Source organism: Pseudochaenichthys georgianus, chromosome 23 (genome assembly GCF_902827115.2).
Source record: "Pseudochaenichthys georgianus chromosome 23, fPseGeo1.2, whole genome shotgun sequence".
Lineage (NCBI taxonomy): Eukaryota > Metazoa > Chordata > Actinopteri > Perciformes > Channichthyidae > Pseudochaenichthys > Pseudochaenichthys georgianus.
The window spans coordinates 9,973,108-9,985,774 of NC_047525.1; the positions used below are offsets into that span (position 1 = coordinate 9,973,108).

A 12,667-nucleotide genomic window follows, 5' to 3' on the forward strand; every position below is an offset into this window, starting at 1 on the left:
AAACATTGTAAAAGGTGAAGGTGTTATTTAGAGCATCTTACTTGTTGTGTGTAATAGTTGTGTTCTTTGTTGCATTTTGGCTAGTTAACAGTAGTTTTTGGATGTTGCTTGCTCAGAAATCAATACCGATGACTCCTTCAATTTATGTGATGACCTGACTAAAGTTGAAGCCTCCCCTCCTCCCTCTCCTTCTCTCCATCTACCCCTCGCTGTCTCTCCTCCCCCTCCCTCCTTCTTTCCCTCTGTGTTTTTCTCCAGAGACCTCCAGCTTTTGAACACCACACTGTCTTACCTACTGCCCTTCCACCCCACGCACGCAAAGATAGAGAACCACAGGTAAGCTTGCATGTGGTTGCATGGATTTATGATTTCCTGTTTGATTGTTTCTCTGTATTTCTGTTTTCCGGGTGAGATTATCAGCTGTCACTGTCAGGCTTTTGGGTAGTGGCGAGTGCAGAAACAGAGAAGGCAAAAATTCCTGTGCATGGAATAAAAAGAAAAAAAAATTAGAAGTTTGAGGATTTGCATAATGTTTCAGGAAAAAAGGTGTATTTAGCTAGATATTGCATGTTTATACAGATCTGCAGTGGCTATTTAAACTGTTTAATAGTTTTCTGTGACTTTGGGGAAGGATCTGTTCTGCACTTGGATCGAGTCTCTGCATTTTTTATGTGTCTGGAACTAATCAAACTTGTTCTGCATTGTCTGCAGGGTTGATGTTGTACAGTCATGATCCTAAACTAGTTATATATGTCTGATTTAAGTTGTTCATTCTGTTGGTTTTCTTTGTTGATTAACATCCCTGTATTTAGTGCTTCATACCATCAACATATGTTTAACATGAGTGCATTGATGTACGTATATCTTTATCATGTACTACTCAAACATCTGTTTTGCATTATTGCTCAATAGCTTGTGTGTGTAGAAATGTACCAAGTTGATAGATGAAGTGCTGCAGATGAAGTAATGCAGTTAGGTTGAAGCTGCAGCTGCAATGATGTGGCTCAACACAGATAATTGAATCAAGAAATCTTGCACTCATTGGACTCTTTTGTGTTATAGTTTTATTTTATCTTTCACCTTTTTATTTGATGCATTAATACATCCTACTTTGGCTTTTGAGGCTTTTATAAAACATATCCATTAATTAGGGTTAGGGTTCAATGCTGTTATTTCAATTGCTTTTGACCCCTCTAACATATCTTCTGCTTTCACTTTCCTTCTGTCTGTTGGATCTCCAGAAGTAATGTTACCTCTTCGTCTACCCCTGTTGTTCCTATTGGTCAGTGTGGCCCTGTGCCAGTATGATTATGACTACCAACCTGCTTCCCGGCATGGGCCCTCAGGGCCTAACTGTCATCAAGATTGCGACTGCCCATACAACTTCCCGACGGCCATGTATTGTGACAGCCGCAAACTCAAGTTTGTTCCAGGAGTCCCTGCAGGAATCAAGTACCTGTACCTTCAGAACAACCTGATAGAAGAGATCAAGGCAGGAGTGTTCGATAATGTTACCGACACCCTTCGCTGGCTGATACTTGACAACAACCAGATTAGTAATGCTAAAATAGAAAAGGGCACAATCGACAAACTCAGTGCCCTGGAGAAGTTATTCTTCAGCAACAACAAACTGACAGAGCCAGTCATCCCTCCCTCAAAGTCCCTTGACGAGCTGAAGATTATGCACAACCAGTTGTCCAAGTTCCCTTCTGGACTGTTGAGTGACAAGGAGAACTTGACCTCCGTCAATGTTCAATACAATCAGCTAACCTCTGATGCCATTGTGGGGGCATTTAAAGGGCCGAATAAAATGCTGTCCCTGGATGTGAGCCACAACAAGCTGAATAAACTGCCGGCTGGAGTGCCCGGTTCACTGGAAATCCTCTACGCTGACAACAACGAAATTGAAAGTGTTGCAGCAGGGTACCTAGGCAAGCTTCCCTTGTTGCAGTCCCTGAGGCTCTCGCACAACAAGCTGGTGGACTCCGGAATCCCTGCAGGAGTGTTCAACGTGACTTCACTGGTGGAGCTGGACCTGTCCTTCAACCAACTGAAGTCCATCCCTGAGATCAACGAGAATCTGGAGCAACTCTACCTCCAGGCCAACGAGATTGAAAGTGAGTGGAAACTCTTTACTCTTGTTTGACTATTGTTCTAAAGGTGCTTTGTGGATCTCTCTTCATGTTATGTCTACATTTAGTGTGCCTCACAAAAGGTTTCCTCATCATAAAATGTGTAAAGTCTACTATTTGAAATTGTGAACTGTTTAAAACCATGTATGCTAGAGTATGGTCGTCCTATTTGCTTTCTTTGCAGGTATATTGCTATGATTCTTTGGGCGTTATTGTCAAAGTGTACCTTTTGAAGCCTCGTATCAGAGATTTTGATTTGTTTTTCTGCCAACATCCACAACATTCTCTCCATTTTTTGCAGAATTTGAGCTGACAAGTCTTTGCAAGTATGTTTCGACTACAAGCTTTTCCCACCTGAAGCATCTGCGTCTGGACGGTAACATGGTCACTCACAGCAGCATGCCCCCTGAATCCTCCAACTGCCTGCGCGTGGCCTCAGATATCATATTTGAATAAGGACCTCCCTCAAATATATGCCCTCTCCATGACCCCCTCTCCACTACGATGACACAGATCAGTCCAAAGGCTTCTGGATTCAAATGATGTAATATCTGTAATGTCATCTTCATCATATTAATTCATATCTGGAATTAATCCAGAGCTGGGCACATTTGAGATACAATATATGGCAATACAAGCTATCAACAATTTCGCAACATATCTCATGCAATCCAAACATGCAATAAAACGTTTGGATTCATCAAACATCGTACAAGAATTTGGGATATTTGGCTCAAGGTACGATGTGTGATCTCAGTGTTCTAATGAACATGAAGGTACACAAAATACAAACAAATGTAAAAATTAAAGGACCAAAAGTTTTATGAATAAAAATGTATTCATTTACTTTGATAATAAACACACACTTTACACATTCCAAACTTGAATTTGGTGATATTGAATACAGACCGAATGGAGTGAAAAATGGCTCCAATGTCTCAATTCAGTCGTCAATCGTGATTTTGTTGTCTGTCTTGTGTGTTCCAATGTTAAGCATGTATAATACAATGTGGGTACAATAATGAATCCATTGCTGTGCAAAGGACCAGTAAATAAAGGACTGCGTTCTCAGATTCCAATGTATAATGCCGGATGTAAGAAATGATGAGCAAATGTAAAGAGTAGTTACATAGACGTATCATTTGTAAACAACTTTCATTGATCAAATTGGTTTTAAGAAAAATACCAGTGTTTGTTAGTCGTGTCTGCCTTCTTCATAAATGGTGCTTTGGCTGAAATACCACATTTTCTGAATGATTGACTTCTTTGAGCTATAAAATAAAACAAATCGATAATTAAACCCAACCAATAAACCTCCTTAATGCCCAAGAGAAGAAGAGAAGAATGAAGGAGACTACTAAAAACTACTTACTCAGTTAAACCTTGAGGTGATACTGTAGGAGGTTTTTCTGGAAATCACAAGTAAAATGTTTCTTAACGTGAACTCATTTCTAGCTGTCTACTTGTATGTGCATTGCTGATTTGTATACATTTGCATTACCTGCATGCAACCAATGGTACCATTCTTTTATAATAAACTTCAGCTTTTGCAGTTAAGGCGCTCTCATTGTTATGTTGTTGTTCACCATGTTTAAAAACTGTTTCTTCCAGTATCAATACAACTTGGCAGCAGTGTCATTTGGCTTGATGTTATTAGAATAATGTTTTTTTTAACGTGATTCTTTGTGTTGCCTTTGACTTGGTAACTGCTCTTGGATTTGCTGTGAGGAAACCAAACAGAGTTCAATAAACTATGTGTCCAGCATATTTGTATGATGAATAAACTTTGAGCATGTATGGAAACAAATGTGTGAAGTCATCTCATTTGATTGAGCATAAACATAATTAACATTAAGGATTGCCCTGCACATTTAATTTATTTGCTTATCTAAATGTACTCAAAATATACTTCTAACAATAGTGAATGTTTTTTGAATAATGGTTTATTAATTGTTGGTAAAGCAAACATTAATTCTATATAAATCCAAAATAGCCACTATTTAGGTGTGACCAGATTATAAAAGAAACATATATATTTTGCTAATTTAATAAAATTATTAGTTATGCAGGCTTTATAAGGTATGTTTTATTAAAAGTTGTCTGAATTAACAAAATGCTAGTATTCTTTTCATTAATGTCACTGAGTGACCACACTGTACCCAAACCTTGAATAATAATCGTATTGCTCTTCAATGGTTAAACATGTACAGTAGTAGGAGTTACATTATAAAACCTTTCTCTCACAGTCTGCTTTTAAGAACAAGCTGAAGCCAAGTGAAAGCAGCCAACAAACAAAACAATAAGTTAATGGAGAATACGTCCATTACTACTGGGCATGATTATTTCCACATTACTTCTTATCCTGTAAAGTGTGCTTTTTTTGGCAGCTACCATCTTCCTTTCTGGCCTTAATCTTTGAGATGAAGTCAGAATGTTTCCTGGGATTTACAAAAGGAAAAGGGTTTTTAAATGGATGGAATATTTATTTATTCTCTGGTCTGTTGTTCACAGTTTACATTCAGGGCCCAACTGTTTTCAAGGAGTCATACCGTGTGGTTTTCCTCTGTTTGCCCATATTTTAACTTGTATTTCTCAAGTCATTCATTTACTGTAGTTACAGAGAGAACCTATGATCTGTCTCCCATTTCAAAGCTGAGGAATGAAACAAAAAAACAGCTGGTCCTGGAGGGATGCAAGGGTTGCAGGGTTTAGCACATAACCACAGTTATAAGTGTTGTTATTTCAATGAAATTCATCTTGGATTATTCTTTGGCACAAATCAATTATTATTTTTAGGAGCACATTAACAAATGTGGTGGTCTGTATTTTGAATATTTATAACTTCATAAAGTTGTCCATTCTTGCTGTGGATTGTTATTGTGAGATCATCAGAAAAAGACTCTGGATTATGTCAAAGCCTAAAATGTCTGCTATTCATTATTAGTTGATGTCTTCCAAACAGTATCAGTGTCCAAAAGGTCTGGGAGCAACTGCACACTATTCTCCTAGTTTTGTACTTCTGTAATCATAAGATTTAAATAACATTTGTATTCCACAGTAATGAAAGACAAGACGTTAAACTGACTATTTCATAGTAATTTCTTAGGATGTATTTTTTGACATAAACCACTTCATTTAAAGTATAGATTGTGCCCTTCCAAAACTGTGTACCAACTGTAACAATTACCACTAATTGATGTTGATGTGCACCACATGTGCTGACACCACTAGTTTCTTCTAAAAGTCTTAGTCAAGTGTTCCTTACTAGAGCAGACACTATTTAAGATGGTTAGTTGATTAGATTCCTGGCATTTACATATTATGTAAACGGCTTCCAGATGTTCCATTTGGTTTAGGCTAATGCTAGGTGTTTGTAATTAGATCCAGCTGTAGGGTTGAGTTTAATTTTATTTTGACTCGCTTGTGTCGTCTGTCTTAAGGTGCCGAGTGGTCATTTAAATACCCAACACTTCCTTATGCCATTTAATACATCCTGGGAGGTAAAAATATTATCAGTCTACTCACAACCACTACCATTACAACATGCTACATGTTTGTTTTAGCAGCTTTCACATTTCCCCTGTCTTAATATGGTCATTCGTACCAATCCCCAATCTAGGACAATTTCCTCTTGTGTTACCCTTATTTAAATCATGAGTGCAGCTCCCGCTGCCTGTGTCTAGACAATAAAGTCCTTTTATAAAACCTTAAACCTCACATCCTCCTGCTTGACGATAAGTGAAAGTATAATCAGCTGTTGAAGACTGGCAGCCAAATTCCAAAGACCCTCCTTTAGTCCAGACCACCTCCAGCTGTTCTATTATTATTCCTTGTCTCTAACTTGTCTTTAGAGTCTCAAGTCAGACATTTCAGAATTGCTGTTTGCTATCCCCCTATCTCTTGTACATTCTCCTCCTTTTCCCTTAAAGTTTAGACAGATGTGTCTACACACCGCTGGAGAACAGTGACAGATAGAAGGAGGCGAGTCAGCAGCGAAGCAAAAGATTGAAGCAACCCTAACCCTAACCCTAACCCTGGAGGGTCAATGACCGCTACATAAAAAGAAAGAGCTAGAAACTCCAAACTTGGTACACACAAGCAGGGGGGAGACACATGCACGCAAATCAAATGTGTTGATCGTACCACTTACGGTTCCGCTGTTATATGAGGATCATACCTTTTTGCAAGAATGGGTTTCAATGACCGCTACATCAAAGGAAAAAGCTAGAGGCGACAAACTGGGTACACAGGACAGGAAGGAGGAGGCCATCAGATATGCCACACTTCATGACCCTTGCACTCACTGTTGGGGAGGGTTTTTTTTATTCTCACCCCATATTCCAAACCTAACCTTAACCCATAAGGAGCTGAATTATCTAAATAGGTTAAAGGCTCCACGTTTACTGGAATTACACATGTCCATGATGATTTATGGATGAGCCAATATAAAACGAATAAAGTAGAACTTTCGTATTGCCTATCTTTGATGGTGATCTGGGGCTCCTGCTCTACCGCACTAGACAGTGTTGTATTTCTGAGCTGTTTCTGGCATTGACCAGGTGTTCAAATTCTCTACAGTGACAGTCAATCATATATTATCCCTTGTAGGCATGATGGGAAAAACTACAAAAAGAAGACATCTGTTTGAAAAAGAAATAAAGAAAAAAATAATCCACCTGGTGTGAACGTCTGAATGAAAAAGCCCTCTGTAACTTCACCTCACAGCCTACAAAACACAACGAATGGCCTGTGAGCTGAAATGAGCCATGAGATGGTCGTGCACCCATCCCCCCTGAAGTCCTCCTTCCTTTGTGGACCAAATGGTTAAGTTGGGTGGAGTGACAGCAGTTTCTCACTTAACGCCACGCCACACTGATGAATTCACATTTTACAAAAAACAAGGGGATAAAAAAAAAAGAGGCGGAAAAAAGTGCTGGGCTGGCAGAAAAGTAGACAACACCATTTCTGAAAGGACATCCCAACTCTCCTCCAATTGTCCTCCCACAGACAACACATGCTCCATCCTCTTGGTTCAACTGGTGTCCAAGGTGCAGCCTTTGGGGAATTCAACTTGCAACGATACAAGTGTAACAGGGACACTCATCAGAGTTCATTGGGAAAACAACAAGAACCAAACAGCACCTGACTGAATGCAGACCTCTCACAGCTGTTTGGGGAGCAGGTAAACGTGTGTCTTTCTTCAGTAATACATCTGTTTAAGAGAGGAGGAGCACAGGCTTGGGCAGTGCAGTTTTCAAATGTTTTTTATCTGAATTATCTTCATCTTTTGATGTGCTGCACCTTGCAAGCATCTGTTCCAGTACGTGCAGTTTAAATGTAAAAGAGGTGAAGGAACCTTGGAAATTAAAAAAGTATTTGAAAGTGTTTATGGGCACGTTGTTACATGCCGTTCTTCTTTAATTTGGTCTAGTTTATGAATTACAATGCTTAATGTCCGGACATAGATAGATTGATAGACACAATTGTGATCAATCAATTTGCTAAACTATGGCTCAAGTGTATACATAACACATATCTTGGAAAGTAACTTTCACAGCCAAACCAGTTATTTAACGCATTATAATTATCCATAAACACAGTTACTTTCTCAGCTTTATAGGCAGAAAGCCATGTGAACTTTTCCAAATGTTTCAAAGTCATGTGGATTTAAGTAGAGCCTCCAAATGAAACCGATCCTGCAAAACATATGCAGTTAATAATAATGAACATAGCTGGCTCGGACACAAAGTCCCTTGCAGGAAATCAGCATTATCATATTCCTCTGCATGTGTTACGTCTCAGTCTACCAGGCAGATTGGAGTCAAGATGTATTCATAGTAATATATAAGTATTTAAGATGAGATACATAAAGCCCTGAATGACCATTTTCAATGATTCGGATGTTCAATTTTAAATCTTCATACGTATTATTAAAGAGTTGTTTGTTGTAAGACTGGAGTAAGTATTTGGTAACTTACTATTTAGTTCCCTGTAAAACAGATATGTCTCCTTTTGGTGTAATTGCTGACTAATTCATGATTGAATTCAAAAACGTTATCAAGGCTGCTGGTTGGCCCTAGCAGTAGAGTGGCTGAGTTATTGGTAATAGAGGCTTCAGGCTGTCCTGTTGCTTTTAGACTGAGACTAGTAGCTTCTGCTGCCTGTCTGCAAACTGGTTTGAGAGCACATAATCTTCTTTAATTTGCATGCATTCAAAAAGCAATTGTATACTTTTTACTTTCAGAAAAAATGATTATGGATATCTCTAAATAACACATACACATGCTGTGATTAAAAGATAAAGAAATAGAGAATGGCATGCAAGGAAGTGAGGTGTACTGTCCTACACAGCCAAGATATTTAGTACAGTAAAGTTTCCATTCATCTTAACAGGAATGTGTCATCAAAGTACAGTTTCTGTTAATGTGCGGAGGGCAATCACCGTTCATAGACGCACCTTGGCCAACAGAGGAGGAGCTCTGATGGGATTGCATGGCTGATCATGGATAAGTGTTGCCCCTATCCTCACACGACTCAACTGGGATTATCTCCGTTCTAGCCTTTACCGGCGTCATCCCTTGGAGTCAGCACGATCTCATGCGAGCATGTTTAAAGGTCACCCATCCTTACGCTGGCTAGTTTCTACATAAACAATTTGCCAGGTCAGTGTGCAGTGACGTCCCCAAGAGTATGCCTGACCTCCCTCTTATTAAACCATCACCTTACATGTCTGAAGACAATGTACTGAAGCAGTCTTTCATCTGAATGCTTTAGCAGTATGGATTCCCTCTCTTTCAATGTAAACTAAGGTATTCATCAAAACAATTTACAGCATTTACAACAGCCACATATGTATGATGCCCCACTTGTTACGAAAAAAGTAGGTTTGACTCGATTGAACCCCATGACAATTCAAAATGCTGTTGCATTCAAATGATATTCATTATAAAAGGATCCATCTTTTTGACACAAGTGAGGTCCCTTTAAACATTTACACCAAATCTGACCCACAATGTATCAAAGTAAGGCCGCATCCTTCCAGGTGAGTGAGATCATGTGCTTAGGGTCGTGGTCTAATTGGCATCTCGCTGGCGTTCGGAGACAATCCTCTCTGCACCACAATTATAATGAGCTCTATTTGTTGACTTTGTGCACATTCTAAAATCTCTGTTGACTGCAAACAAGGTCAGACTTTACAATTTGCATAGATTTGCAGATGAATGAATCCTGAATCCGATCGCACTTTGGACCCTGGACAAAAGATTGACAAAGGACACCAAGGGCCAATAAAAAGAGGACGGGTTGTGAAGCCAACAAACAAAGTACACGTAGGCTTGTATTAGCCTGTTTGTAAGTGGGCCAGGTCTCGGTTTAGCACTTTATATGCTAACATGGGATTATGACCTTTGATCCTGAGAGAATCTCATTGGCCAAGGGAAGCTTTGGTGTCATCATGAGTCACAGGTTGAATGAAAAACGTGTGGTACACTACAAATACAGAGAGGAGAGAGGTACAGCCTCGTCTTTTTCGACTACGCCCAATTACTGACTGAGGAACAGCAACACGGACTTTACCAAGTTCAAGGTAAGATGGGTTCTGGAAAGTAATGAGCAATGAAACATCTGGTTGACATTGTTAGTAGTTTAGTAGAAGTTTGTCTTTCGACAACTGATTGGATTTTACCTTTGTGGAAGCATGAATCAGGCTTTTCTTATTTTTATACCAAAGCTGTGTCAAGAAGTTTTGACTGCTGTACAGTGAGAGAACAAATCTTTAAAAGCAGGTGTGCCGACTTTGACTTTGAAGTGCGTCCATCCTTGGAAAAGTGTGGCCGACCCCGAAATGAGTTCCAGACAAACGTTGAGTGCATCAAGAATTTAAACAAGCACCAGATGGCAGCTGAGATGAATCAAGAACATGCTTATAGATGGTTGGAACGAAGATGATAGCTGACTTCAGATTATGTTCATTTCACCACTCTTTCTTGTTTGTACCCTTCTCTGTTACATAGCATTGATTGTATTGCACTCTTAGAACTTTTTGTACCCCTGTTTATAGTTGCAGCATCAATAGCATTGTTGTATCAGCTGTACAACACAAAGCAAGTGGACTTCCAGATCCATTGTAAACTTAGCTATACATGTTGCGATGAACGTCTATTGAATATTGTGCATCTTACAACTGACATGCAAAACCTGAGCTTCAAGATTGTCCAAATGCAATTAAAGTTGACCTGGTTCTGCATCCTGTCTCTTCTCTCAGTTTGTCATTGGCAGGCAAGGAAATGATCTAACAAAAAACGTGTTACCTCGCTCTGTTGGCACCTGCCATTGAAATGTAACTATAATGACATTAGTGGTAGAGCATGTGTAATGTTGCTAATTTAACTAATGTTGGATGTGTGCTAGTCGTACGATTAACAGCATTTAAAGTGACTGTTTTTCATATCTCTAGAGTGAGAAAGGCTAATCTAGGATCACGAAACATGTGCTCAAATGCAAGCAAGTATGGGTCATCAGTTACAATGGGGTTATGATTTCTTAGGATCTTATCTATTATAATGTATTTGTGCTGTATTTGTTCTTAAATGTCTTAATGCTTTTAATCTGTAAAGCACTTTGAATCACCACATGCTGAAAAGTGCTATATAAATAAAATGGCCTTGCCTTGCCTCATCTTATCCTCTTTACCTTGGATGTCTAGCGCATAATATGTTCTCTCTTTTCCTCATAGATCTGGAGGGAAAATGGCACTTCTCCTGGGCCTTCTCTGCACCTTGTGCCTGTTTGGGCAAGTTCTTGGCCAGGACATAACTCATGAGGAATTATTGGCACAAATCCAAGCCTGCCCTCGGGAGTGTAGCTGTCCCCCCAACTTCCCTCGTGCTGTCTACTGTGACAATAAGGGCTTGAAGAGTATTCCCAAAATCCCTCCACACACATGGTATCTTTACCTGCAGAACAATTTGATCGAAGTGCTGTCAGCAGATGCCCTTCGTAACGCCACGCAGCTGCGCTGGCTGAACCTGAACCGCAACAAAATCACTAGTGAAGGAGTGGAAGAAGGTGTCCTAAGTACAAAGCCTAACCTGGCGCACCTCTACATGGATGACAACCTCTTGTCCTCTGTGCCATCTGCCCTTCCAGCCAGCCTGGAATCTCTACGTCTGTGCCGCAATCGCATCTCCAAGATCCCTCCTGGTGTCTTCATCGGTCTGGATAAACTTAACCTCTTGGACCTCCAGGCGAACAAGCTGATGGATGATGCTGTGACCGAGGTGAGCCTGAAAGGTCTTAACAACTTGGTGCAGATCAACCTGGCCAAGAACCAGCTGAGTAGCATGCCTATTGGCTTACCTCCCACCACTACCCAGCTTTTCCTTGATGGCAACAACATTGAGAAGATCCCCGCTGGCTACTTCAAAGGTTTACCAAAAGTGGCCTTTCTGAGGCTCAACTACAACAAGCTTGGCAGCAGTGGCGTTCCCAGAGATGTGTTTAATGTGTCCAGCATTTTGGATTTGCAGCTTTCCCACAACCAGCTGACTGAGGTTCCCCTCATTCCCGCTGGCCTTGAACACCTTCACCTCGACCACAACAATATAAAAAGTAAGTCTGACATTAACCAAAAGCACATACTGCTACTTGTTTTGATGCATGTATTGTGTAGATACATAGTGGGTTCGTTCTGTGTTCATTAAATAGGAGTGTGCATCAGAGAGGTATCCTGAAATGCATGTATTGCCTTTGTTTTTACAGGTGTAAGTGGCGCAAACATCTGTCCTGTCGCCGTTGAGACTCTGGAAGACTCCTCCAATGAAAGTGTTCCTCGCCTGCGCTACCTCAGACTGGACGGCAATGACATTAAGCCACCAATCCCCAGAGATGTCATTCTGTGCTTCCGTCTCCTGACGTCCATTGTCATCTAAGATCCAAAGAAATCAGCATGTTCTAGGAAAATTCAAATGTTCTCAAAAAATGATGATTATCTGTGAATATGGCATGAGTAATATTTGCACCTATGAAAGTTTCTTCAGTTCCAGATACCATTTACATTTTTCAGAAAAATTCTAACTAAAAAGAAAGTACAACATTTACAAGGAACACAATATTTAAACACGATTGGCACTTTGTTGACCACTATTTGTGCCTTATGTTGGTGTAACATCTTTACATACAATTCAGAATTACAATCTGATTGTAATGTAGCATGACAGTGATTAAGATGGATAGGAGAACAACATGTGTTTCATTTCATTTCATTGCAATCTTTATTTCGAACAGATTAAAAAAAATTTTTAAAAAATAAAAATAACAAATGTGAAAAACAGAATACTGTATTGTTAAAATACAGTATTTATCCACATTCATAAAAATATTTATATATTCAACAACAAAAAAAGTCTTCATATTAATAATAATAATAAAAAATCATATGTGTCCGAAAGGGAGTAGGAGGAAGCAATGCTTATTAATTCCCACCCCTTACTTGATCAATGATTGTCCTTTAAATCATTATGCAAGTTATTCTGGTA

At 39.5% G+C, this 12,667-nt stretch overlaps 2 protein-coding genes across 2 annotated transcripts; both read left to right on the plus strand.

The window, feature by feature from the left end:
• The first annotated feature begins 246 nt into the window (after nt 1-246).
• On the plus strand, nt 247-3,933 carry lum (lumican). The gene is made up of 3 exons (XM_034074810.1): nt 247-336; nt 1,242-2,117; nt 2,434-3,933. The coding sequence occupies exons 2-3, from the start codon at nt 1,247-1,249 to the stop codon at nt 2,586-2,588; spliced, it is 1,026 nt and encodes a 341-aa protein (XP_033930701.1). The 5' UTR covers nt 247-336; nt 1,242-1,246; the 3' UTR covers nt 2,589-3,933.
• A 6,946-nt stretch (nt 3,934-10,879) lies between these two features.
• On the plus strand, nt 10,880-12,061 carry kera (keratocan). The gene is made up of 2 exons (XM_034112314.1): nt 10,880-11,741; nt 11,892-12,061. Exons 1-2 carry the CDS (start codon nt 10,880-10,882, stop codon nt 12,059-12,061), a joined length of 1,032 nt encoding a protein of 343 aa, XP_033968205.1.
• The last annotated feature ends 606 nt before the right edge of the window (nt 12,062-12,667 follow it).

What these genes read in the sequence shown, in the direction of transcription:
- lum (XM_034074810.1), top strand. Translation starts at nt 1,247, where the DNA reads ATGTTACCTCTTCGTCTACCCCTGTTGTTCCTATTGGTCAGTGTGGCC. An exon ending in CCAGGCCAACGAGATTGAAA is followed by an intron (nt 2,118 to 2,433) that starts GTGAGTGGAAAC and finishes CATTTTTTGCAG; the next exon opens with AATTTGAGCTGACAAGTCTT.
- kera (XM_034112314.1), top strand. Translation starts at nt 10,880, where the DNA reads ATGGCACTTCTCCTGGGCCTTCTCTGCACCTTGTGCCTGTTTGGGCAA. An exon ending in CGACCACAACAATATAAAAA is followed by an intron (nt 11,742 to 11,891) that starts GTAAGTCTGACA and finishes TTGTTTTTACAG; the next exon opens with GTGTAAGTGGCGCAAACATC.